General features: G+C 48.9%; 1 protein-coding gene across 1 annotated transcript; it reads left to right on the forward strand.

Moving 5' to 3' along the window:
* Positions 1-15,762: 15,762 nt before the first annotated feature.
* Positions 15,763-23,139, forward strand: LOC103173710 (plasma alpha-L-fucosidase-like). The gene is given in 8 exon segments (XM_042333278.1): positions 15,763-16,019; positions 17,005-17,192; positions 18,729-18,947; positions 18,950-19,067; positions 20,008-20,218; positions 20,902-21,092; positions 21,854-21,962; positions 22,919-23,139. Coding segments are annotated over 8 exon segments (1,368 nt in total). The 5' UTR covers positions 15,763-15,828; the 3' UTR covers positions 23,060-23,139.
* Positions 23,140-23,172: the final 33 nt, after the last annotated feature.

Below are 23,172 nucleotides of genomic sequence, written 5' to 3' on the forward strand. Positions count from 1 at the left end.
CGGAACGTTTGGGTCTAATTCAGCTAATGGGGGAGTGAGCAGGTCTAACCACTCTCACCAATAAAAAAAAAGTGGTTCTCCCGGGACAGTCGTAAGACCAAAGGGTGTTTCTTATCATTTTCGACACTTGGGGGGGAAAATAATCACTGGGTAACGCTGGTGTAACAACCCAAGGTTGTATTAAAAAAATGACTTTTCTGGTTCTCTCCCTCCCAAGGGAAAAACCAGCTCCTGGAGCACCATGAGCTCGAATAGAGGAGAGAAGAAAGAAGGAACTCTGAGGAAAGTGATGGAGAAGAGCGGAAAAGTGCCAGGGTGGCCTAAGAAAAAGGCAGTGTAGGAGCGGAGACGGAGAGGAGCAGCGGCAGAAGTAGAGAAGAAACCAGCGACAGAGAAGGTGGAGGGTGAATCCTTGTGGACTCAGCATCAGAGTGCCCCGACGGAGGAGAAGGAAGGACACAAGGAAGTGGAGGAGGCAGAGACACCCTCAGGCCCTCGAGGGACCCTCCCCAAATCAGCATCGGCAGCTGGAGGCTCAACCAGCAACGGTCAGCACATCAGACCCTGAGGTATGTCGCTGAGGACTATAGCAAGACAAATTATGATGTGGCTTTCACCTCATATACAATGAGGCAATGAATCATCCTCCAAAAGGGCTTGCAAGATCCCCTGGCTCTGTACAAGGTCGGGGCACTTTTCAAAGAGCAGGCAGTGCAAGAGAGGACAAACTCCCTCTTCCCGGTTGCGGCCATCCTCACCTTCCTGCCCAGACACTGCGAGGAGGTGAGGGGCGTGATGGATCTAAAGGACACCCTTGGAATCTAGACAGGAGACCACCAGGTAGATCTGAAACTGCAGCGAGACAGTGAGGGTAACCTGATCTACCACCCCTCACACTTCAACACAGGGGCTCCCTGCACTACCCAGGCCAAGCCCGTGTCTGCCTACGTTGAGGACAGCTGGAGTGGCGGGGCGGGACACTACGCGGCAGCCTGCACACGCATGGTCACACCACAAACACCTGACCCACAGTGTGACCTATGCGGGGAAGTGGGCCACCTCTACTGGAAATCAGACAACCACAAAGCCAAATGCAGGCCAGCTCTGTGTGGCCGAGGAGCAACAGCAGCCAACAGGGGCAAAACAACAGGGGCCTCCAGAGCGGAAACAAGAGAAACCATCGGGGGCGCCAGAGCAGCAGGAGGAGAAACAGCAGAGAAAGGAGATGGTCCGAGAAAATAGGAACAACCGGTGTGTGGGGGGGGGGGTGGACAGCTCCCCCTACACCTACTCGGAAGAAGTGTATGACTGCCTCCAATGAGCAGGAGGACAATGAGGGAAGCATGGATGGACCTCACACCCCCATCGAGAAAAAAACAGTGAGAGAAAAACAAGCATTGGCAGATAGCCAGCAAAGAGGGCACGGAAGCACAAAAAATAACACAAATGGTAAAGCCCAGAGAACGGAAATCAGGCCAAAAAAATATATAGAAACAGAAGGGCAGTGCAAGAGGGAAGCGAAAATGACTGGAGACCCAAAGGCAAAGCACATTTTGTGAACCTTTTCTCATACCTCCAGAAGGGGTCAGCAGACGAAGAGGCCATGAGCGAAGGGGCCAGTAAAATTTTTAAAAAAGGTATCTTTGAACGTAGGGACCCAAAATGTGCACCTATAGAGACCACCCAGTACTCTCTGTGAGGGGGAACGAGCCATATCGTGGCTGTACATATAAGGGTGATAGAACCATCTCAGAGGTTAAACTTCAATAGTATGTTGTAAGGTTGTTACTGTCACCCCTTTGTTTTCTATGCCTGTCCGTTGTTTGAAATATGTTCTGTAAAGTTTATGTGTTCGCTAAAAGCATTGGACAGTCTGAGTGTGGTTAGTAATTACCGACTGCGTTCAAGGAAACTCAGAAACTGCCAAATTCGGTAGAACTGGTGCATGCGTGTTAATAAATATATCGAGTGCCAGCCCTACAGGGGAACCTAAAAGTAAGTCAAAGATAAATGCTTAATAAAATTAATATAAATAAAAAAATGGTAAATGGAGAAAATGATGAGACTCAAGATAGACACATCTTCAGGATCTGATAGTTTCCACCGCAGAGTGTTAAAGGAAATAGGGGAGGAAAGTACAGATGAATTTGTCTTAATTTTTCAAAACTCACAAGATTCAGGATTTGTGCCCATTGATTGGAAAATTGCAAATGTCACCCCTTTATTTAAGAAGGGAGGGAGGGAGAAACCAGGAAACGTCAGCTTAATGTCAGTCACAGGGAAAATACCGGAATTCATCATCAGGGACAGAGCGAATAAACACTTGGACAGGTATGAGCTAGTCAAAGAGAGTCAGCATGGGTTTGTAAAGGGTAGGTCATGTCTGACTAATCTAGTTAAATTTTGTGAGGAGATCACTAAAATGGTGGATAAGAGTTTGATCCTGCTGTTTTGATACTCACTTGCACGAGGTACTGAGAGTAATCCAGCGATCACCACCTTTGAGGTCCTACTCTTTAGCTTTTTCCCTAACTTCTGATACTCTCCCTCAGCCCTTTTTTCCCCCTACATCATAGATTTCAACATGGACCATGACCTCTGGATGTTCCCCTTCCCCTTGTAGAATGCCATACACCCGTTCCGTGATGTCTTCAACCCTGGCACCAGGGAGGCAACATACCATGCGAGAGCAAGCCTTTGGTTGTAGAAACACCTGTCTTACTAATTTCACAGTTGTGTTCCCAATGATGACTGCAATGATACTCTTCCCTGTGTCCCCTTAGGCATCCATTTGCTTTTGACTCCTCTTCTCAGAGGTGTCATCACCCTGACCGGTATTCAGTACAGAGAACCGGTTTGTGAGTGCCACACGCTCAGGGGATTTCTGCACTGCCCGTCCCCTCTTCCTATCATTCACTCTTCTTCTGAACCCTCTGTGGCTGTGGGGTGACGATCTCCTGAAACATTCAATCCATGAATTATTTAGCTTCCTGAATGCTATGTACTGACTCCAGCCTCTCCTCGAGCTCAGAAACCCTGAGCTCAAGCTCGAGCAGCTAGAGGCACTCTAGCCCGTGTTTGTCCAGGGCACGCAAAGCATCCTGGCAGTCCGTAGCACACATTGTGCATGCGACATGTCTCAGCTGCTCTGCCATATTCCAAGACATGTTTTATATTATTTTAATAAAAATATTACATCTATATATACAAATAAAATAACAGTGTCTGTCTGCGCTTCAAGAAGGATCTCAATAACCGATTGATGTAGAGACATGATTTATACCTCATCCGAAAGGTTTTGCGTCCGGGAGTGATACATTTTATATTTGCTTTTGGGTATCTCCAATCGTTCATGAGTTAGAATCATAGAATCATAGAATTATACAGCACAGAAGAAGGCAATTTGGTCCATCGTGTCTGTGCCGGCTCTTTGAAAAGACCTATCCAAATCAATCCCACTACCCCACGCTCTCCCCATAGCCCTGCAAACTTGTCCTCCCCAAATAATTATCTACTCCTCTCATAATTTTGAAAACTTCTATTAAGTCTCCTCGTAACTTTCTCTGCTCCAAGGAGAATAATCCCGGCTTCTCCGGCCTCTCCTGATAACTGAAGTCCCTCATTCCTGGTACCATCCTGGTAAATCTCCTTTGCACCCTCCCCAATGCCTTGACATCCTTCCTAAAGTGTGGGGCCCAGAACTGAAAACAGTCTCTCGCTGAGGCCTAACCAGTGTTTTATATAAAGGTTCATCATAACTTCCTGACTTTTGTATTCTATGCCCTATTTATAAAGCCTAGTGTCCCATATGCTTTTTTTTTTACAGCTTTATCTATCTGTCCTGCAGATTTACTGATATGAACCCCCAGGTCTCTCTGTTCCTTCTCCCCCTTTAAGATTGTCCCATCAGCTTATATTGCCTAGCCTCATTCTTCCTCCCAAAATGCATGACTTTGCATTTCTCCCTATTAAACTTCATCTGCCACGTGTCTGCCCGTGTTATCAGTCTGTCTATGGCCATTTGCAGTCTACTGCTATCCTCCTCACTGTTTACTACTTTTCCTAACTTAGAAATACCTGCAGACTTGAAATTTGTACTCCCTATACCCAGGTCCAGGTCATTTATTATAGATCAAAAACAGCAGTGGTCCCAATACTGACCCCTGGGGGACACCACAGCACACTTCCCTCCAGTCAGTAAAAGAACCATTCACCACCTGCTTTCTGTGTTCCAGCCAGTTCAGTATCCATGCTGCCACTGTCCCTTAAATACCATGGGCTACTATTTTGTTTACGTCTCTAATGTGGCACTTTATCAAACGCCTTTTCAAAATCCATACAATCCATATAACCATGGCTTCAATCAATATTGCCACCACCCCTCCTTTTTTCCCTTCCCTATCCTTCCTGAATACATTGTAGTCAGGAATATTCAGCTCCCATTCCTGCTCTTGTTTGAGCCAGGTCTCCGAGATTGCTACTGCATCATAACCCCATGTGGTAACTTGAGCCTGCCGCCCACCAATCTTATTTGTCATATTTGTCAGATTATTTTCTAGAGGGGAAGAGACGAGGTAATGTTAGTATTGTTGTTTGGAACAGGGAGATGGAATAGGGGCTTTCTCCCTCCACTCCACAGATCGCCCTGGTATTGCAGTGTCTCCAGGTACGGTGCTCTTCCCTCGGGAGATCTCAATCAATGACAAATAGGCCATTAAAAAAATGCAGCGAGATATAGATGGGTTAGGTGATTGGGCAGGTAGGCGGCAGATGAAATATAATGTAGGGAAGTGCGAAGTCATCCATCTAGGTAGCAAAAACAGTAGAGCGGGTTATTTTTTAGAAGGGGAGAGATTGGAATGTGTTAGTGTCCAGAGGGACTCGGATGTCCTTGTACACCAATCACAGAAAGATAGTCTGCAGGTGCAGCAGCAATTAGGAAGGCGAACAGTATGTTAACATTCATTATGAAAGGATTAGAGTATAAGAGTAGGGAATACTTGCTGCAACTGTATAGGGTCCTAGTGAGACTACACCTGGAATACTGTGTGCAGTTTTGGTCTCCTTATTTAAGGAAGGATGTACTTGCCTTAGAGGGGGTGCAGCGTAGATTTACTAGGTTAGTACCCGGGATGAAGGGGATGAGATACGAGGATGGGCTGACCAATTTGGGCCTATATTCTCTAGAATATAGAAGAATTAGAGGGGATCTTATAGAAACCTATAAGATCACCAAAGGGCATGATAGAGTAGATAGTGGGAGATTGTTTCCCCAGTTGGAGAAACTAAAGCTAGGGCTCACAAACTTAAAGTCAGAAGCAGCCCTTTCGCACTGAGTTGAGGAAAAACTTCTTTACTCAAAGGGCAGTGAATGTATGGAACTCACTGCCCCAAAGGGCTGTTGACGCTCAGTCCTTGAACATATTCAAGACTGAGATAGATAGATTTCTTATTGCAAAAGGGATTAAGGGATATGGGGATAAGGCAGAGTTAGGTTATTAGCTGGAGTTAGATTGGAAGATCAGCCATGATTGAATGGCGGGGCAGGCTCGAAGAGCCGAATGGCCTACTCCTGCTCCTACATGATATGTTATTTTTTTTTGTGTTTGGTCGGGCATCTGACACATTCGGAAACTCATCATCATGCCACCTCCTACCCTGCTGTTTCTCATCCCCCTTTCCCATTTCCCGGATTCTGTCTTTGTAATAAAATAGTAGTTTCAAAACCGAAATATCTCAACATTTGACATGGCGGAGCCTTAAAGTCACTCTAAGAGCACAGGGCAGAAGTCCTTGTGGGAGTCCCAGGCCAGTGAGTGATGGGTAACTGTGAGCAACAGCAACAACAACAACAAATTACATTTGTATAACACCTTTCACATCAGGAGAACATCCAAAGATGCTGGACATTCAGGGATCCGCACCCGAGTTGGTGGTTGGGATCATGAGGGCGGGGAGGGAAGGGATAGGAGGGTGACCAAAGGCACGGTTGAAGAGGAGGGTCTTGAGATGAGTCTCGAAGGAGTCAAGGAAGAGGATGAGTCAGACAGTCTGTGGCATTGAGTTCCAGAGGATGGGAGCAGAGCGGCTAAAGATCCACCTGCCAATGGTGCAGCGGGCAAGGTGGAGGGACATGAAGCATGCCGGAGCCCGGTAAGCGGAGGTGGTGGACAGCTTGTTAGTGGTTTAGGAGGTCACAAAGGTATGGAGGAGCAAGGCCCTGGAGGACTTGGAAGGTGAGGACAAGGAGGACAAGGACCTTGAACCAAAAGCTCAAGGCACAAGTGTGAGCTGCCGAACGTGCCTGGACCAAATCCAACTAATGGTCCATCGGCAGATTTGGCTTCACTCAACCAAGACCTGCCACTGCACTCTTGCCTCTGCCAAATCCTCCTTCTACTCCAAGTTATCTTGGAGGCAAAGGACAACCCCAGACTTCTCTTTTCCACCACAAACCAGAAATAGAGATGAACCAAGGGGCTAATGATAGGGAGCAACTTCGGAAAATTTACAACAGCAAAGAATTGGTGCTAGGGAAATTGTTGGCATTAAAAAGTGACAGGTCTGCTGGACCTGATGATCTGCATCCTAGGGTTTTAAAAAAGGTAACTCATGAGATAGTGAAGGCCTTGTGTCTGATCTTCCAAAATTCTTTGGATTCTGGAACAGTACCTATTGATTGGAAGATCGTAAACGTCAAACCACTATTTAAGAAGTGTGGGAGAGAAAAGATGGGATCTATAGACCAGTTAGTTTGACATCAGTGCTAGGGAAAATTCTAGAATCCTTAATTAAGGATGTCGTAGTGGGATACTTAGAGGATCACAATATGATTAGACAGAGTCAATATAGCTTTACAAAAGGTATTTCATGCTCAACAAATCTTTTCGATTTTTTTGAGAACATATCAAGTAGATTAGATGGGGGGAATCAGTGGATGTAGTGTATTTAGATTTCCAAAAGGCATTCAATAAGGTGCCGCATAAAAGGTTGATCCACAAGATTAGGGTCCATGGAATTAAGGGGAATATTTTAGCGTGGATTGAAGAATGACTAACGGGAAGAAAACAAAGAGTAGGGATAAACGGGTCCTTCTCAGATTGGCGGGATATGACTAGTTAACTGTCACAACGATCAGTGCTCGGGCCTCAACTATTTACAATCTACATCGACGATCTAGATGAGGACATCAAACTCAATCTATCCAAATTCGCGGATGACACTAAACTAGGAGAGAGAGTAAACACCAAGGATGACATTAAAAAAAATGCAACGAGATCGAAATTTGTTAGGGGGGTGGGCAAATAGGCGGCAGATGAAGTATAATGTAGGGAAGTGTGAGGTCATCCACCTCGGTGGCAAAAACAGTAGAGCAGATTATTTTTTAGAAGGGGAGAGACTGGATAGTGTTAGCGTTCAAAGGGACTTGGGTGTCCTTGTACACCAGTCACAAAAAGTTAGTTTGCAGATACAGCAAGCAATTAAGAAGGCTAACGGTGTGTTGGCATTTGTTACAAAAGGGTTGGAATATAAGAGTAGGGAAGTCTTGCTGCAACTGTATAGGGCCCTGGTGAGACCACACCTAGAGTATGGTGTGCAGTTTTGGTCTCCTTATTCAAGAAAGGATGTACTATATAGGCCTATATTCTCTAGAATATAGAAGAATGAGAGGTGAACTTATAGAAACCTATAAGATTATTAAGGGACACGACAGAATAGGTAGTTGGAGACTTTTTCCCCTGGTTGGAGAAACTATAACCAGGGGTCACAGTCTTAAAATTAGGGGTATGGGCTGTAGATGCTCAGTCCTTGAACATGTCCTTGAACATGTGGAGTCCTGTAGCTCAATGGTTAGAGCACTCGCCTTGCAAGCAAGACACCTGGGTTCAGTTCCTGGCAGGGCGAAACCTTGGGCAAGTTTTTTTACTCCACACGCCTAATAATAATCCCTCAAAGCAAAAACAATAATAAATTGGTCATTTTCAATCCACGACTGTTTGTGGGACACTGCTGTTCGCAATTGGCTGCTGCGTTTCGCCCACAAATATACGGTCAATTCACTTTACAGTCTATTCTGTGAAGCACTTTGAGATGTCGAGAAGATGTGAAAAGTGCTATATCAAATGCAAGGATTATTGTTATTATATTCAAAACTGAGATTGATAGATTTCTTGTGGATAAAGGGATTAAGGGATACGGGGATAAGGAGGGTAGGTGGAATTAGAATAGATCAGCCATTATCTTATTGAATGGCGGGGCAGGCTTGAGGGGTCGAATGCTTCAAATTCTTATGTTCTTATGCTCTTATGTGCTCCGTCCACCATCCCATGCCTCGCCCATCCTCCCCTCAAACTTCAACTGTAAGGAGATGCTGGACTTCCTCGAATCCAAACTCGAGGGGATATGTTCAGCCACCTCTGCCCATCCACCGCCAACCCCGCATCACCTCTCATTCATGACCCACTCCCCACCCATCCCCCCCCTATACTCCTTCGACTCTATCTCTCCCTCCTCCCTCACGGCGACTCCCGATGTGGGACTGGAACCCACAACCTTCTGACTCAGAGGTGCCATCGTTACTACTGCGCCAGTGAATTGAGGATTTTGTTTAAGACGGTGCAGAATTTTGATCGCGCTGTAAATGTCCGGTGAATCTGGAGCTACACGACTGCACAATACACAGTGACGGCCTGGAGTGCTGGATGGGCAGTGTAGACGGAGCTTTATTCCTCAACAACATTTACACAGCGCTCTTCAAATAGGTTAGCGTTCCAGAGCGCTTGACAGTGGCAGAGTACGATGCCGAGTCGGTGGGAGGGGGAGGTGAACGTAGGTACAGTCAAAGAGGAAGTTCTTCAGGCAGGACCTGAAGGTGGGGAAGGAGGGCACAAGCCGGAGGGATAGAGGAAGAGTGGTCCTGAGTTTTGGGGCGCAGTGGATGGTGGGACGGAGAGACAATGGGCAACCAGGAGCCAGTCGAGCGGAGACGGAGGGCTGTATGTTAGTTGTAAGCAGTTTGGAGAGATAGGGTGGTGCCAAATCATGATGGGATATGAAAACGAGTGCGAGGATCTTGAACTTGATGCTTTCAGCGGTAGGGAACCAGTGGAGCCTGGCGAGACATGGTGTGTGGTGTGATGCTCACCCATGTCTGTATCTAACCTGTCTGTTAGCTGACCTGGGAGAGCTGTGATAATAATAATAATAAAAATAATAATCCTTGCATTTGATATCGCGCCTTATCATGTTTTTGAGACTTCTCAAATTGCTTCACAAGTTATACTTTAAAGAGGATTGACTGAGCATTGTTTGGGCAAAATGTGGCAGCCGATTGCGAACAGCAGTGCCCACATACACACATGGATTCAGTGACCTCTCTCTCTCTCAGACTCTCCCTCAGAAACACAAAGACCAGACTGATCATGAGATGAATGATATTTATTTATTGCCCTCCGCCCTGTTGTTCAGGGAGTGGGTTACAAGCTACAGGAGGCCGGTGGCTGAGACATTGACAATCCCATCCTTTCTCCTGCGCTGGTGACAGACAGCGCTCCATTCCGCTGCCTCAGCTTTGCCTTCTTGAAAAGCAGCAAATGGCCCCAACATCAGAGCAAAATCCAATACGTCTCTGTGTTGTCAGACACGAATCCGCACAAACTCCTCCACGCAATTCACAATACCGGGACGTCCATCGTATCACCACTCCAGCTCCACCTGCACCTGAAATTGCACAGTTACACTCAGTTACACAGCGCCGCTCACACCACACGGACGTCTCAGAGCTTCACAACAGCTCACACTCACACAGCGTCACTCACACCGCGCGGATGATGTGTGGGGAGCGAGTCGGGCGGGGAGTGCAGGGCTGGAGGGGGTCGGTGAGGAGGAGAGAGACGAACATTGGGGTTTACTCACCGTGACTGGTGACTCCCTGAGCCATGAACAGCACAGAGAGAGCGAGCACTAAGCAGTACATGGTCTCTGGAAGTCTGGAAGCCTTGTAAAGACCGCAGAGACACGTTGGTCAGAGACTGTATGAAGTTGTCTGAATATGAGAGGTATTTATCCCCTTCACATACTGAGGGCAGCGGTGACATATGCAAAGCACTGCGACTGCTTTCATTGCCAATGTGAGGGGTGTTTCACACTCCGTTTGCAAAATAATGAGTCATTTGTGATGATGGAGAGATTCAAGAGAAGGTGCTCCATCCTGTGTTCTGGGCAACAGACCAATTCGCTTGCGGCTGTTTGAGGGGACGCTGTTGGTCTCCAATTGGCTGCCATGTTGGCCCACAAAACACACGGTCACTGCACTTTATAGTGAAGAATTATGAGGGGATCTGGAAAGCATTGCCTGAAAGGCTGGTGGAAGCCGATTAAATAACAACTTTTAAGAGGGAAGCAGATATTTATTTGGGGAGGACAAGTTTGCAGGACTATGGGGAGAGAGTGGGGTAGTGGGATTGAATTGGATAGTACTTTTCAAAGAGCCGGCACAGACACAAGGGGTCGATTGGCCTCCTTCTGTGCTGTATAATCCTATTACTATGATATGGGGAAAATGTTGCTGTCTGAGACGGTGTTGATGTAATTGTGATTAGCACTAATGGTAACAATTGATCCCAACATTTTACCTTTTCAGTGACATGGTTTTTAGATTTGGGTCCATACTTTCCACTATTCCCGATGATTGACGATGGTGTAAGATGGAATTCCTGTGTAATTCCTAGTAATTGTGCTGCACATCCCATCACCTTCCTTGTAAAGTGAGACCCTTGATCCGAATCAATAGCATTGGGCTATTTGTTGTAGTCACTGTAACGTAGTGGCGCTGATTGATGTCCAGACGTGGGAGCATCATGTACTTTGTTGTAAAAAGTCATTCCGACACGTTGTCGGAACCTCCCACAAATCTTTGTTAAACAGCAAACCATGTTTAACACTTCAATTTGATCCATTGCTTGAATATTGATGATTCGCGGCAACTTTAGAATTTAATTTATTAGCCAAAAATGTCGGGGAAGAGGAATGTTTAAACGTAATGTCACGTCCTTGAAACAACAAGGTCCATGGAGCCAGACAGACATTTGATAATGATCCATCTTTTAACTGACCGTCTAAAAGTAATTCTTTCGTGGTGTGATAGGTTATCAAAACCATAGGTGAGAAACCAAGAATCTATTGGAAATGTTGCACTGCCCCAAAATTGGCTAATAGATGTTTTTCACATTTCTAAAAATGTAATTCTACAGAGTCAATACTCTGGATTCACACAACATTGGACACTGTTTATCGGTTTGTGTTGTAATAAAACTGCTGAAATAGAGAAATCTGTCCTTCTTAAAACTCCTTGTTGCAGTAATGAATTTAAAGGATCTGGTGAGCAGGTGGTTAGTATTGTCAAGTCTGGATGTTACCAGCTCTGCTATCACTCTGTCTAACCCATTATCACAATATCTGGGTGTTTGCATAGGACAAGGTGTGTGGCTGAATGAGCTCAGTCTGAAGTCAAATAAACTCAGGTTTGCAAATCTCCCACTCACACACAAAAGTCCAACCATCCGTCTCACATCCCAACATCCGTATTACTTTAGGGATTTAATAAAGAGACAAATGCATCTGTAAATTCCTCTCCTATTTCCTTTAACACCCTGGGGAGGAACTATCAGGTCCTGGAGATTTGTCTATCTTGAGTCTCATTATTTTCTCCATTGACAATATTTATATATATTAATTTTATTAAGCATTTCTCTTTGACTTATTTTTAGGTTCCCCTGTATGACTGGTATTTTGTCCTCATCCTCTACTCTAAAAATAGTTGCAAAGTATCTGTTTAACAAGTCAGCCATTTCCTTATTTTCCGTCATATTCTCACCTACATCTGTCTTTACCGGACAATACATTTCTGTTGACCATTTTCTTTCTTTTCATTTATTTATAAAAGCTTTTACTAATGGTTTTAATATCCCTCGGAAGTTTTTTTTACACACCCTTTATGCTTCTCTTAATACTTTCTTCTTATCCCTTTGTTGACTTTTATAGTTCTCCCAGTCCTCTGCATTCACACTTTTTCTTACATTTGAGTAAGCTTTTCCTTTAGCTCGATACAGCCTCTAACCTCTTTAGTCGACCATGGTCGCTTCACTACACGATGTGGAGCTTTTGCATTTTAGGGGTATGTACTTGTTCTGTATTGTATCAAATACTTTTTTGAATAGTTCCCGTTGTTCTTCTGCAGCTTTACCCACTAACAGCTCAGCCCAGTTTACTGTGGTCAGTATATTTATCATCCCATCGAAGTTGACCTTACTTACACTTAAATTTATACCCTTGGTTTGGAAATCTCCCTTTTCGCTCTCAAACCCAGTCACTGTGTGTCAACGTAGCTCAGTCTCTTTGTGGCAGCCTGGCTCAGTTACTGTACGTCAGCCTGGCTCAGTCACTGTACGTCAGCCTGGCTCAGTCACTGTACGTCAGCCTGGCTCAGTCACTGTACGTCAGCCTGGCTCAGTCACTGTACGTCAGCCTGGCTCAGTCACTGTACGTCAGCCTGGCTCAGTCACTGTACGTCAGCCTGGCTCAGTCACTGTACGTCAGCCTGGCTCAGTCACTGTACGTCAGCCTGGCTCAGTCACTGTACTTCAGCCTGGCTCAGTTACTGTACTTCAGCCTGGCTCAGTTACTGTACATCAGCCTGGCTCAGTCATTTTACGTCAGCCTGGCTCAGTCACTGTACGTCAGACTGGATCAGTCTCTGTACGTCAGCCTGGCTCAGTCACTGTACGTCAGCCTGGCTCAGTCTCTGTACGTCAGCCTGGCTCAGTCACTGTACGTCAGCCTGGCTCAATCTCTGTACGTCAGCCTGGCTCAGTCACTGTACGTCAGCCTGGCTCAGTCACTGTACGTCAGCCTGGCTCAGTCTCTGTACGTCAGCCTGGCTCAGTCACTGTACGTCAGCCTGGCTCAGTAACTGTACGTCAGCCTGGCTCAGTCACTGTACTTCAGCCTGGCTCAGTTACTGTACATCAGCCTGGCTCAGTCATTTTACGTCAGCCTGGCTCAGTCACTGTACGTCAGACTGGCTCAGTCACTGTACGTCAGCCTGGCTCAGTCATTTTACGCAGCCTGGCTCAGTCACTGTACGTCAGCCTGGCTCAGTCACTGTACGTCAGCCTGGCTCAGTCACTGTACGTCAGCCTGGCTCAGTCTCTATACGTCAGCCTGGCTCAGTCACTGTACATCAGTCTGGCTAACTCACTGTGTGTCAGCCTGGCTCAGTCACTGTACATCAGTCTGGCTAACTCACTGTGTGTCAGTCTGGCTCAGTCTCTGTACGTCAGCCTGGCTCAGTCACTGTACGTCAGCCTGGCTAACTCACTGTGTGTCAGCCTGGCTCAGTCACTGTACATCAGTCTGGCTAACTCACTGTGTGTCAGCCTGGCTCAGTCACTGTACGTCAGCCTGGCTCAGTCACTGTACGTCAGCCTGGCTCAGTCACTGTACGTCAGTCTGGCTAACTCACTGTGTGTCAGTCTGGCTCAGTCACTGTGTGTCAGCCGGGCTCCCAATCTGTACAGAACAACTCAGTTATACAACGCCACTTACACGACTCAGAGCTTCACAATGCCTCGAGCTCACACAGTGCCGCTCACACCCCACGGACAATGTGTTGGGGGGGAGGGAGCTGGGGGGAGGGGAAGGAGGAGAGAGACGAGCATTGGGATTTACTCACCTAAACCAGGAATATCACACCTCCTATCCCTCGAACCTCCTCTCTTCTCACAGCACTACCCGCTGCCTCCGCCACCTGTGCAACTTTGCCCGACTCCACCACTACCTCACCGCTCAGGCCAGCAAAATGCGGTGCCTTGCTCCAGCTCTGCAACATTGCTCGACTCCGTCACTGGTTCACCCCTCAGGCCTCCGAAACCTTCATAAACACAATCGTCATCTGAAGGCTCTACTACGGAAACTCCCTCCTTGTCGGTCTCCCCAATTCTTAGATCGTGTCCTATCCCCCACCATCACCCCCACCGTCGCTCGGCTCCATTGACATCCCATCCCTCAGAGGATAGAATTCAAATTCCTCATCGTCACTTTCAAAGCCCTCCACGGCCTTACGCCCTCCAACCTCTCTGACCTGCTGACCCTATCAACTTGCCCACTCCATCCGTTCAGCAAACTCCGGCTTGCTCCATGTCTCCAGCCCGGCACACCCTACCATTGGGGGCCTGGGCTTTCATCCTCTCTGCCCCCACCCTGTGAAACTCCATCCTACAGTCCCTTCACCTCGCTCACTCTCTTGCCTGCTTCAAGGCACAACTCAAGACACTCCTTTTCGACTCTGCCTTCAAATATTTTCAAAAAAGAAAAACAATGACAAAAAAATTGGTCACTTCAATCCATGGCTGTCGATGGGACGCTGCTGTGCGTAATTGGCTGCCGCGTTTCGCCCACAAATATAAACTCAATTCACTTTGCAGTATATTCTGTGAAGAGCTTTCAGCTTTCACGTCTCAGTGATGTCAAAAGCGCTATATCAAATGCAAGGATTATTATTACTACAATTATTGTTATTATTATTATTATTATGTGTGTGATATGGGGAGCATGTGGTACGCCATATTTGTTCCTCCTATTTGTCCCTCTTCCCCTCAGCTCCACCATCGGTGACTGTGCCTTCAGTCACTATGCCCTGAAACTCTGGAACTCTCCCCCCAGTCCCTCCGCCTTGCCCCCTCCATCCCCACTTTCAAATCGCACCCGGAGATCTTTCTTTTTGATCGTGCTTACAGTCACCTCCCCTCTTCCTCTCCCCCAGCCTCGGGGTCAGACTCCACCACTGTGAAGCGCTCTGGGACGCTACCCCATGTGAAGGGCGCTATATAAATGAAAGTTATTGTGTGTGTGGTGGGTGGGAGGTGCTCAGGGCTATCGCTCTAGATCCGAAAACCTGCCATGATCACAGTCAGCACTGTGTGAAAAGACATGTCACAAAACGTACCTCTTTGATCGGACTTTTGGCCATCTTTCCCCTTGGCTCCCAGGCCCTCAGCGTCAGGTGCTTTGAGACGTCCTCCTGACGTGAGCAGCGCTGGATCAATGTAAATTGTATTGTAACAACTTGTATTGAACAGCATTTGGGATATAAATTCAGAACAACAACAACAACAACACAATTGTATTTGTACTGCGCCTTTCACGTCGGGAGGACGTTCCAAGGTGTTGGACAATCAATGTTTCAGACCCGAGTTGGGGGTTGAGGTCGGGGAGGGTGGAGGGCAGGGGGGAGGGAGGGTGATTGAAGGCAAGGTCAAAAAGGAGATGAGTCCTGAAGGAGACAAGGGAGCGAATATAAAAGTGGAGTCCTGTAGCGTCGTGGTTAGCACGCTCACTGCGCATGGGGCAGGAACTTAGGCAAGTCTGCTTCCTCCACACGCCTCTGGTTACCAGCTGTCAACAGAAACCTCGATTGGCGGATCGCTTTCTGTGGATAATAATCCCTCCAAAAAACAATTGGGTCACTCAATCTACGACTGTTTTGTGGGACACGGCCACGCGCCATTGTCTGCCGCGTTTGCCCCACAAAATATACAGTCAATTCCTGATACGACGTATTCTCAATGACCTGATAAGGCGCGATATCAAATGCAAGGATCACTTTTGTCGTATTTGCGGAGCTGACGGAGAACCTGGTGGGCTGTAGGACCCAGAGGCGATGGACTTGGACTGTTTTGCTGGCAAGAAGACCTTCCTCTTCCTGCTTGCTTCCTCCTTCACTGAGGCATCTGCGTAGCGGCTGACGCTCAGTTGCTGACGGCCCCCGGGATGCAGGGCTGGAGCCTGATCCAGGTCTGGGCTCTACTGTCAATCAGCCTCAGCTGTCAATCACTGACGGACCCCAATTGGGGTCCCATCGACTCGCGGCCGCTACCAGAATGGTTCGACCGAGCAAAGTTTGGGGTCTTCATCCACTGGGGGGTGTTCTCAGTCCCCAGCTATGGGAGCGAATGGTTCTGGTGTGTATTTGGTTTCGTTCTCATCTAAACTCTGGAACTCTCTCCCGCAATTCCCTCCGCCTTGCCCCCGCCTTCCCCATCTTCAGGTCGCGCCTTAGGACCTTCCTCCTCGACCGTGCCTATGGTCACCCCCTCCGACCGGCTCGGCGTCGAACTCCGCCACAGTCAAGCGCTCTGGGACGCTACCCCCACGTGAGGGGCGCTGTGTAAATCCAAGTTGTTGTTGTGCGTGTGTGATACGAGGAGCGTGTTTGTGTGTGTGTGTGATTGGCGGTGGGGTATGTGTGTGTGTGTGTGTGTGTATGGTCAGGCATCACGTGAACCTCAGTGTTGTTCCCCTCCCCCCAATGAAAAAGCACATCAGCTGTTTTGGAATAAGGAAGCTGAGAGGGGTGGGAGGTGCTCAGGGCTATCGCTCTGGATCCTAAGACCTGTCACGATCACAGTCAGCACTACATGAAAAGACATGTCACAAAACGTACCTCTTTGATCGCTTTTGGTCATCTTTCCCCCTTGGCTCCCAGTATGAACAGCGCTGTATCAATGTAAATTGTAATGCAACGACTTGTATTGAACAGTGTTTGGAAGAAAAAAGTGGAGTCCTACAGTGACAGGACTTTAGGCAAATTTCCTTACTCCACACACCTCTGTTTACTTTGCAGGAAGTAGGAACCTGGTCGTTAGTCAATTGGCGAATCGCTTTCCAGGGGTAATAATCCCTTCAAAAATATCAGCCACTCTTCTACCGCCACCCTTCCCGCCATCCCTGATCCCAACCCCCACCCCGGCTCGGGTCCTAATCCCTGACTGTTCAGCACCCTGGGACGCCCCCCGATGTGAAAGGTGCTTTACAAATGTAATTTTGTATTGTATTGTGTCTTATAGATCGGTGGAACAGTCTCGAGGGGCTGAATGGCCTACTACTGTTCCTATGTTCCATGATTGATTGACTATTGATTATTGCACTATTATGATCTCCCCGCAGGTATTACTGGCAGAAGCAGAAGCTGACACCCTATGTGGAGTTTATGGACAAGAACTACCCTCCGGGGTTCAGCTACGCTGACTTTGCTCCCATGTTCACGGCTGAGTTTTTTGATGCTGTCCAGTGGGCCGACCTGCTCAATGACTCGGGGGCCAAGTATGTGGTTCTCACAACCAAACATCACGAAGGTAAATGTTGACTCATCCCCTTCTCTCTGTTCCCTTCTCCTCTCCCCTCCCCTGTCTTCCTGTAGTATATTGGTCAGAGCACTCACAAGCGAGAGGACCCGGGTTTAATTCCTGGGCAGGACGAAACCTTAGGCAAGTTTCCTTACTCCACCCATCTCTGTTTACCCAGCAGTAAGTAGGAACCCCGTTGTTAGTCGATTGGCGGATTGCTTTTCTGGGGTAATATTCCCTTAAAAAAGAAAATAGTTAAAAAAGTTCCACGACTGTTTGTGGACACTGCTGTGAGCAATTGGCTGCTGCATTTCGCCCACAAAATATACAGTCAATTCACTTAACAATATGTTCTGTGAAACGCTTTGAGACGTCTCAAAGATGTGATGAGGCGCTGTGTCAAAAAGATTATTATTATAGTGCAACTCAGTCACGCTTTTCTTTCGGTCAGCCGGGTGTCTGACACGTGCGGAAACCCCTTGCCATACTGCTTAATGCTTAAGAGTCACCAAACCGAGCTGAGAATTCCACGCATCCCATCTCCACATGGAAACTCCAGAGATAGATTGTCGGAATGGAATGCGCACTCTCTCCCTGGAGGGATCTGCTTATCAAATTCCAGAAAGTGTTAGGCGCGGGTTGGCAAGAGACATGGCTTGGGGACCCCAGAGTGTGTGTTGGGGTAACTGCTGGAGTTGAGTGGGAGGATTTCCTGCCCCCAGTGACTGGTCTGCTCTTCCAAGTCCTGCTGGAAGCCAGGCCGGGGCTGTGCTGTCATCAGCAGTGGCCTGGAATACTGCGGACCCGCCTGGCTCAGGAACCGTATGGAGACCGTCACCGAGGGTTGGCTCCATTCTGACATTCTGTTGCATAACATGTCAACTGCAAGGATTATTATGTTACTTTGGAGTCAGTTCAGCTACAAGGAGACCCTACGTACCCCAAAGGAGGATAGTCAGTCACTTTAGCTTAAATCCACAAAGTTCTGAGCTCTGAGTGTTGGTCGTGTGTTCTCTGGGTTTGGTGTCATTGATTTCAAAATCCTCACATCTGTCTTCCAATCCCTTTACGCCCAGTACCTCCCCACCTCTCCAACCTGCTTACTCCCCAACCCACAACCCGCTGCCTCCACTCAATCATCTCTGGCCTCCTGCTTGTCCCTCGTGCCCGCCATTCCACCATTGCCGTCCGCGCTTTCAGGCAATTCCCCCNGAAACTCTGGACCTCTCTACCTCAATCCCTCTGCCTTGCCCCTCCTTCTCCATCTTTAGGTTACGCCTGAAGACCTTCCTATTCAACCATATCAAGTACTGTCAAGTGCTCTGGGACGCGACTCTGCATGAGGCGTACTATATAAATACAAGTTGTTGTTGTTGATTTGTGTTTTCAGGGTTTGATGCACATTGGCTGTATGTTCTCAGGGTTTGATGCACGTTGGCTGTATGTTCTCAGGGTTTGATGCATGTTGGCTGTATGTTCTCAGGGTTTGATGCGTGTTGGCTGTATGTTCTCAGGGTTTGATGTGTGTTGTCTGCATCCTCTCAGGATTTACTCTGTGGGGCTCGCAAACGTCCTGGAACTGGAACGCGGTTGACGTGGGGCCACGGCGGGACCTGGTGGCGGAGCTGGGAGACGCGATCAGAGGTAGAACGGACTTGAGGTTCGGGCTCTACCACTCCCTCTTCGAGTGGTTCAATCCCCTCTTCTTGGAGGATGAGGCCAACCACTTTAAAACCAACAAGTTTCCCTCCAAGAAGAGCCTTCCGAGCTCTACGAGATTGTCAACAAGTACCGGCCGGAGGTTCTCTGGTCTGACGGTGATGGTAACGCCCCCGCCTCCTACTGGAACAGCACTGGCTTCCTGTCCTGGCTCTACAATGAAAGGCAAGTGTGTCAGCCTGGCTCACTCAGTAACACTCTCCCCTCTCCCTATCTCTCTGACCTGCTTACCGCCAACCCACTACCAGCTGCCTCCGCTCGACTGGCTCCAGACTCCTGCTTGTTCCTCGTGCCCTCCGTTCCAGCATTGCCGACCGCACTTTCAGCCATTACTCCCCCAAACTCTGGAACACTCTGCCTCTATCCCTCTGCCTTGCCCCCTCCTTCCTCATCTTCAGATCATACCCGAAGACCTTCTTATGGTCACCTTCCCCCAGCTCAGCGTCAGGCTCCGCCACTGCCCAGAATGCTACCCTATGTGTGGTTGTGGGTTAAAGTCCCACCTCAAGGCCATTGTACTCACAAATAGGCCAGTGGTGGCCAACTTTATAATAAAAGTAATAATGTATTTGATATAGCGCCTTATCATTTCATTGAGACGTCTCAAAGCGCTTCACAGAATATACTGTAAAATTAATTGACTGTATATTTGTGGGCGAAACATAGCAACCAATTGCACACAGGAATGTCCCACAAGCACATGGATTGAGTGATCAAATTATCATCATTTTTTTTTGAAGGGTTTATTACCCTCGGAAAGCGATCCACCAATCGACATTGCTGCTCGGTAAAGAGAGGCGTGTGGAGTGAGGAAACGTGACTTAAGTCAGGTTTCGCCCTGACTGGGAATCGAACCCGAGACCTTTAGCTTGCAAAGCGAGTGCTCAAACCACTACAGGACTTCAATCAGCATGAATAGGACTTGGAAGGGCAGACCAGTCACTGACTGGAGTCAGGGAATCCTCCCACTCATCTCCTGTTAAGCCTGCAATCCAAAGCCCTAACAGGCAGGATGGTCCTAGCTGGACAGGCAGTGGGAGGTGAGCGAGTTAACCACTACACTACAGGCCTCCAGTTGGGTTTAATTTAGTTGTTGTTGTTGCAGCCCCGTGAGGAAGACGGTGGTGACGAACGACCGCTGGGGGCTGGGGACCATCTGTAAGCACGGAGGATACTACACCTGCGCTGACCGCTACAACCCAGGCCACCTCCTGCCCCACAAGTGGGAGAACTGCATGACCATCGATAGAAAATCCTGGGGCTTCAGGAGGAACGCGGAGCTGAGAGATTTCCTCTCCATCCAGCAGCTGGTTCAGGTCACACAATGCCCTCCCCTTCACACTCTCTGACACTGGCTTCTTGGTGAGAGAGTTCCTTCAATACGTTATGGAAATCTCAATAGCTATAGCAGGCGGCGCCACTTGACGGTTTGGTTCCCCCTGAGCCAGGCGGGTCCCCAGTATTCCAGGGCACTGCTGATGACAGCACAGCCCAGCCCGGCTCATTAGATACAGAGCCTTATCATGTCGTCGAGACGTCTCAAAGCGCTTCACAGGGTACACTGTTAAGTGATTTGACTGTATGTTCTGTTGGTGAAACGCGGCAGCCAATTTGCCCTCAACAGTGTCCCACAGACAGTCGTGAATTGAGTGACAAAATGATAATTTTTTAAAAAAAAAATTTTTTGAAGGGATTATTGCCCCCGAAAAAGCGATCCGACAATCGAATAACGACCAGGTTTCCACTTACTGCTGCGTAAACAGAGGCGCAGGGAGTAAGGAAACTTGTCCAAAGTTTTGAGCTGCCTGGGGAATCCAACCCAGGTCTCTCGCTTGTGAGGGGACCGTGTTAACAACTGAGCTACAGGACTCCATGTGGATTCCCTGTATATTTTGTGGGTGAAACCCCTGAATTGCCTTCGAGCTGTGGTGGTGAAGCGGAGGCTGTAGAGAGCAGCGAGGGTGATGGATGTTCTTGTCTCTCTCTCTCTCTCTCTTAGACTCTGGTGGAGACGGTGTCGTGCGGGGGGAACCTGTTGGTGAACATCGGACCCACCCACGACGGACAGATCATCCCTCTGTTTGAGGAGAGACTGCGGCAGATGGGCCAGTGGCTGTCAGTGAACGGGGAGGCCATCTACAGCACTAAGCCCTGGAGACATCAGAACGACACTGTCACTCCCACTGTCTGGTAGGTCATCATTAACAGTGGGTGAGTGTAACAGCACATCTCACCTACAAGACCATTCACGGCCTTGCTCCCTCCTACCTCTCTGACCTACTATCCCCCTACCTGCCTGCCCGTACCCTCCGTTCCTCTGGCTCCGGTCTGCTCCACATCGCCCGTCCCAACGGCCCTACAATTGGTGGCCGGGCCTTCAGCTTCTCAGCCCCGAGGCCCTGGAACTCTATCCCCCAGTGCCTTTGCCTTGCCTACTCCCTTTCCTCCTTCAAAGCTGGTCTCAAGACCTTTCTCTTTGACTGTGCCTTCAACTCCCCTCACGACTCTCTACCCCATCCTCGCTCCCTCCCTTCCCTCCCCTCACCCTGACCATTTCCCCCTTGCTCGGGTCCTGACGCAACTGTACAGCGCCTTTGGACGTCCTCCCGACGTGAAAGGCGCTCTATAAATGGAATCTTGTTGTTGTTGTTGAGTTTATGGACTCAGAGAAGGGCAGGCGAGTAGGGTACATCCCAAAGCTCTGGCAGTGAAGGGTTTGGACCCCAACTGGGGGTTGGGATCGGGAGAAGTGGAGGGCAGGGAGGGTAGGGGTCAGAAGGTGATCGAAGGCATGGTCGAAGAGGAGTGTTTGGAGACAGGTCTTGAAGGAGGCGAGGGAGGGGGCAAGGCGGGGAGCCTGGGGGATGGAGCTCCATGGGTGGGGGGTAACGGGTGACAGAGTTTATTCACTGACCGTTGATTGCAGGATTTTATCGCCCGCGGTTCCACAGGTACACATCCCGCCCGGAGCAGAGCCTGGTGTACGCTGTGTTCCTAACGTGGCCCAAGACAGACAGCCTGATCCTGGGAGCTCCCTCGGCCACAGCCGGGCACAGCAAGGTCAGCCATCACTGGGCGGGGGTACACACACACGGAGCGTACAGGGAGAGGAGGCTCGGGACTAGGGGGTGGGCTTTGGGTTTGTCATGGATGCTCCCTCACCATTGCTTCACCTCCACTCCACCGCCGAATCCCTACCCTGTTGGAGGGGTGTGGGATTGGGAGGGTCAAAGAGATATGGATCTTGAACGAGGTGATGGAGTTGTGGTTGGGGGGGTGGAGAGGGGTCGGCAGGACTCCGGGATGGAGCTTCAGAGAGTGGGGGAATATAAGCCGAAAGTTTCCCCCAATGATGGTGGGGTGGATAGGAAGCAGCCGGTGCCCGCTGGCTGGACAGAGAGAATTTTTTTTTTTGGTGATTTTGTCACAAACCGTAGTGGAGTCCTGTAGAGAAGTGGTTAGAGCACTTACCTGGCAAGCGAGAGGACCTGGGTTTGATTCCCGGACACGGCGAAACCTAAGGCAAGTTTCCTTACTCCACACACACCCCTCTGTTTTCCCAGCAGCAAGTCCTTCAATCCATGACTGTTTGTGAGTGAAGCTGGAAGTAGCGTTGGGGAACCTTAGAGAGGAAAGGCTGGTTGGAGATCGGTTGATAGCTCGGCAACAGGGACGGGGGGAGGGAGGGCTTTTGAGAAGGGGGGAAGGTGACGACAGACAATAACAACAAATGACATTTGTGCAGCACAATTCACGTCAGGAGGACGTCCCAATGTGCTGGACAGTCAGGGATTTCGACCCGAGCTGGGGGTTGGGATCGGGAGGGTTGGAGGGCAGGGAGGGTAGGGGTAGGAGGGTGACCGAAGACGAGGTGGAAGAGGAGGGTTTTGAGACGGGCCTTGAGGAGGGCAAGGGAGGGGCCGAGGCGGAGGGATTGTGGGATGGAGTTCCAAAGGGAGATGACTGAGGGGATCAAGGAGGTGGGACTGTACTGTAGTAACTGTGTGTCCTGACAGGTGACGCTGGTTGGATACTCTGAGCCCCTGAGGTGGCAGGCGATGGGGAAGCAGGGGCTGCTGGTCACACGGCCCACATTCAACCTGAACCAGTTACCGTGTCAGTGGGGCTGGGCTCTGAGACTCCACAACATCGCCTGAGCCCAGCCTGGGTTAGCGCCTCCTCAGCCTGTCATCACCAGCCTGTGCGAGAGTGCGTGTGATCACAGGCTTGTGTGACTGTAAGGCGTGTGTGAGTGTGATCTCAGGCATGT

This window comes from Callorhinchus milii, unplaced genomic scaffold (genome assembly GCF_018977255.1).
Source record: "Callorhinchus milii isolate IMCB2004 unplaced genomic scaffold, IMCB_Cmil_1.0 Scaffold3, whole genome shotgun sequence".
Classification (NCBI taxonomy): Eukaryota; Metazoa; Chordata; class Chondrichthyes; order Chimaeriformes; family Callorhinchidae; genus Callorhinchus; species Callorhinchus milii.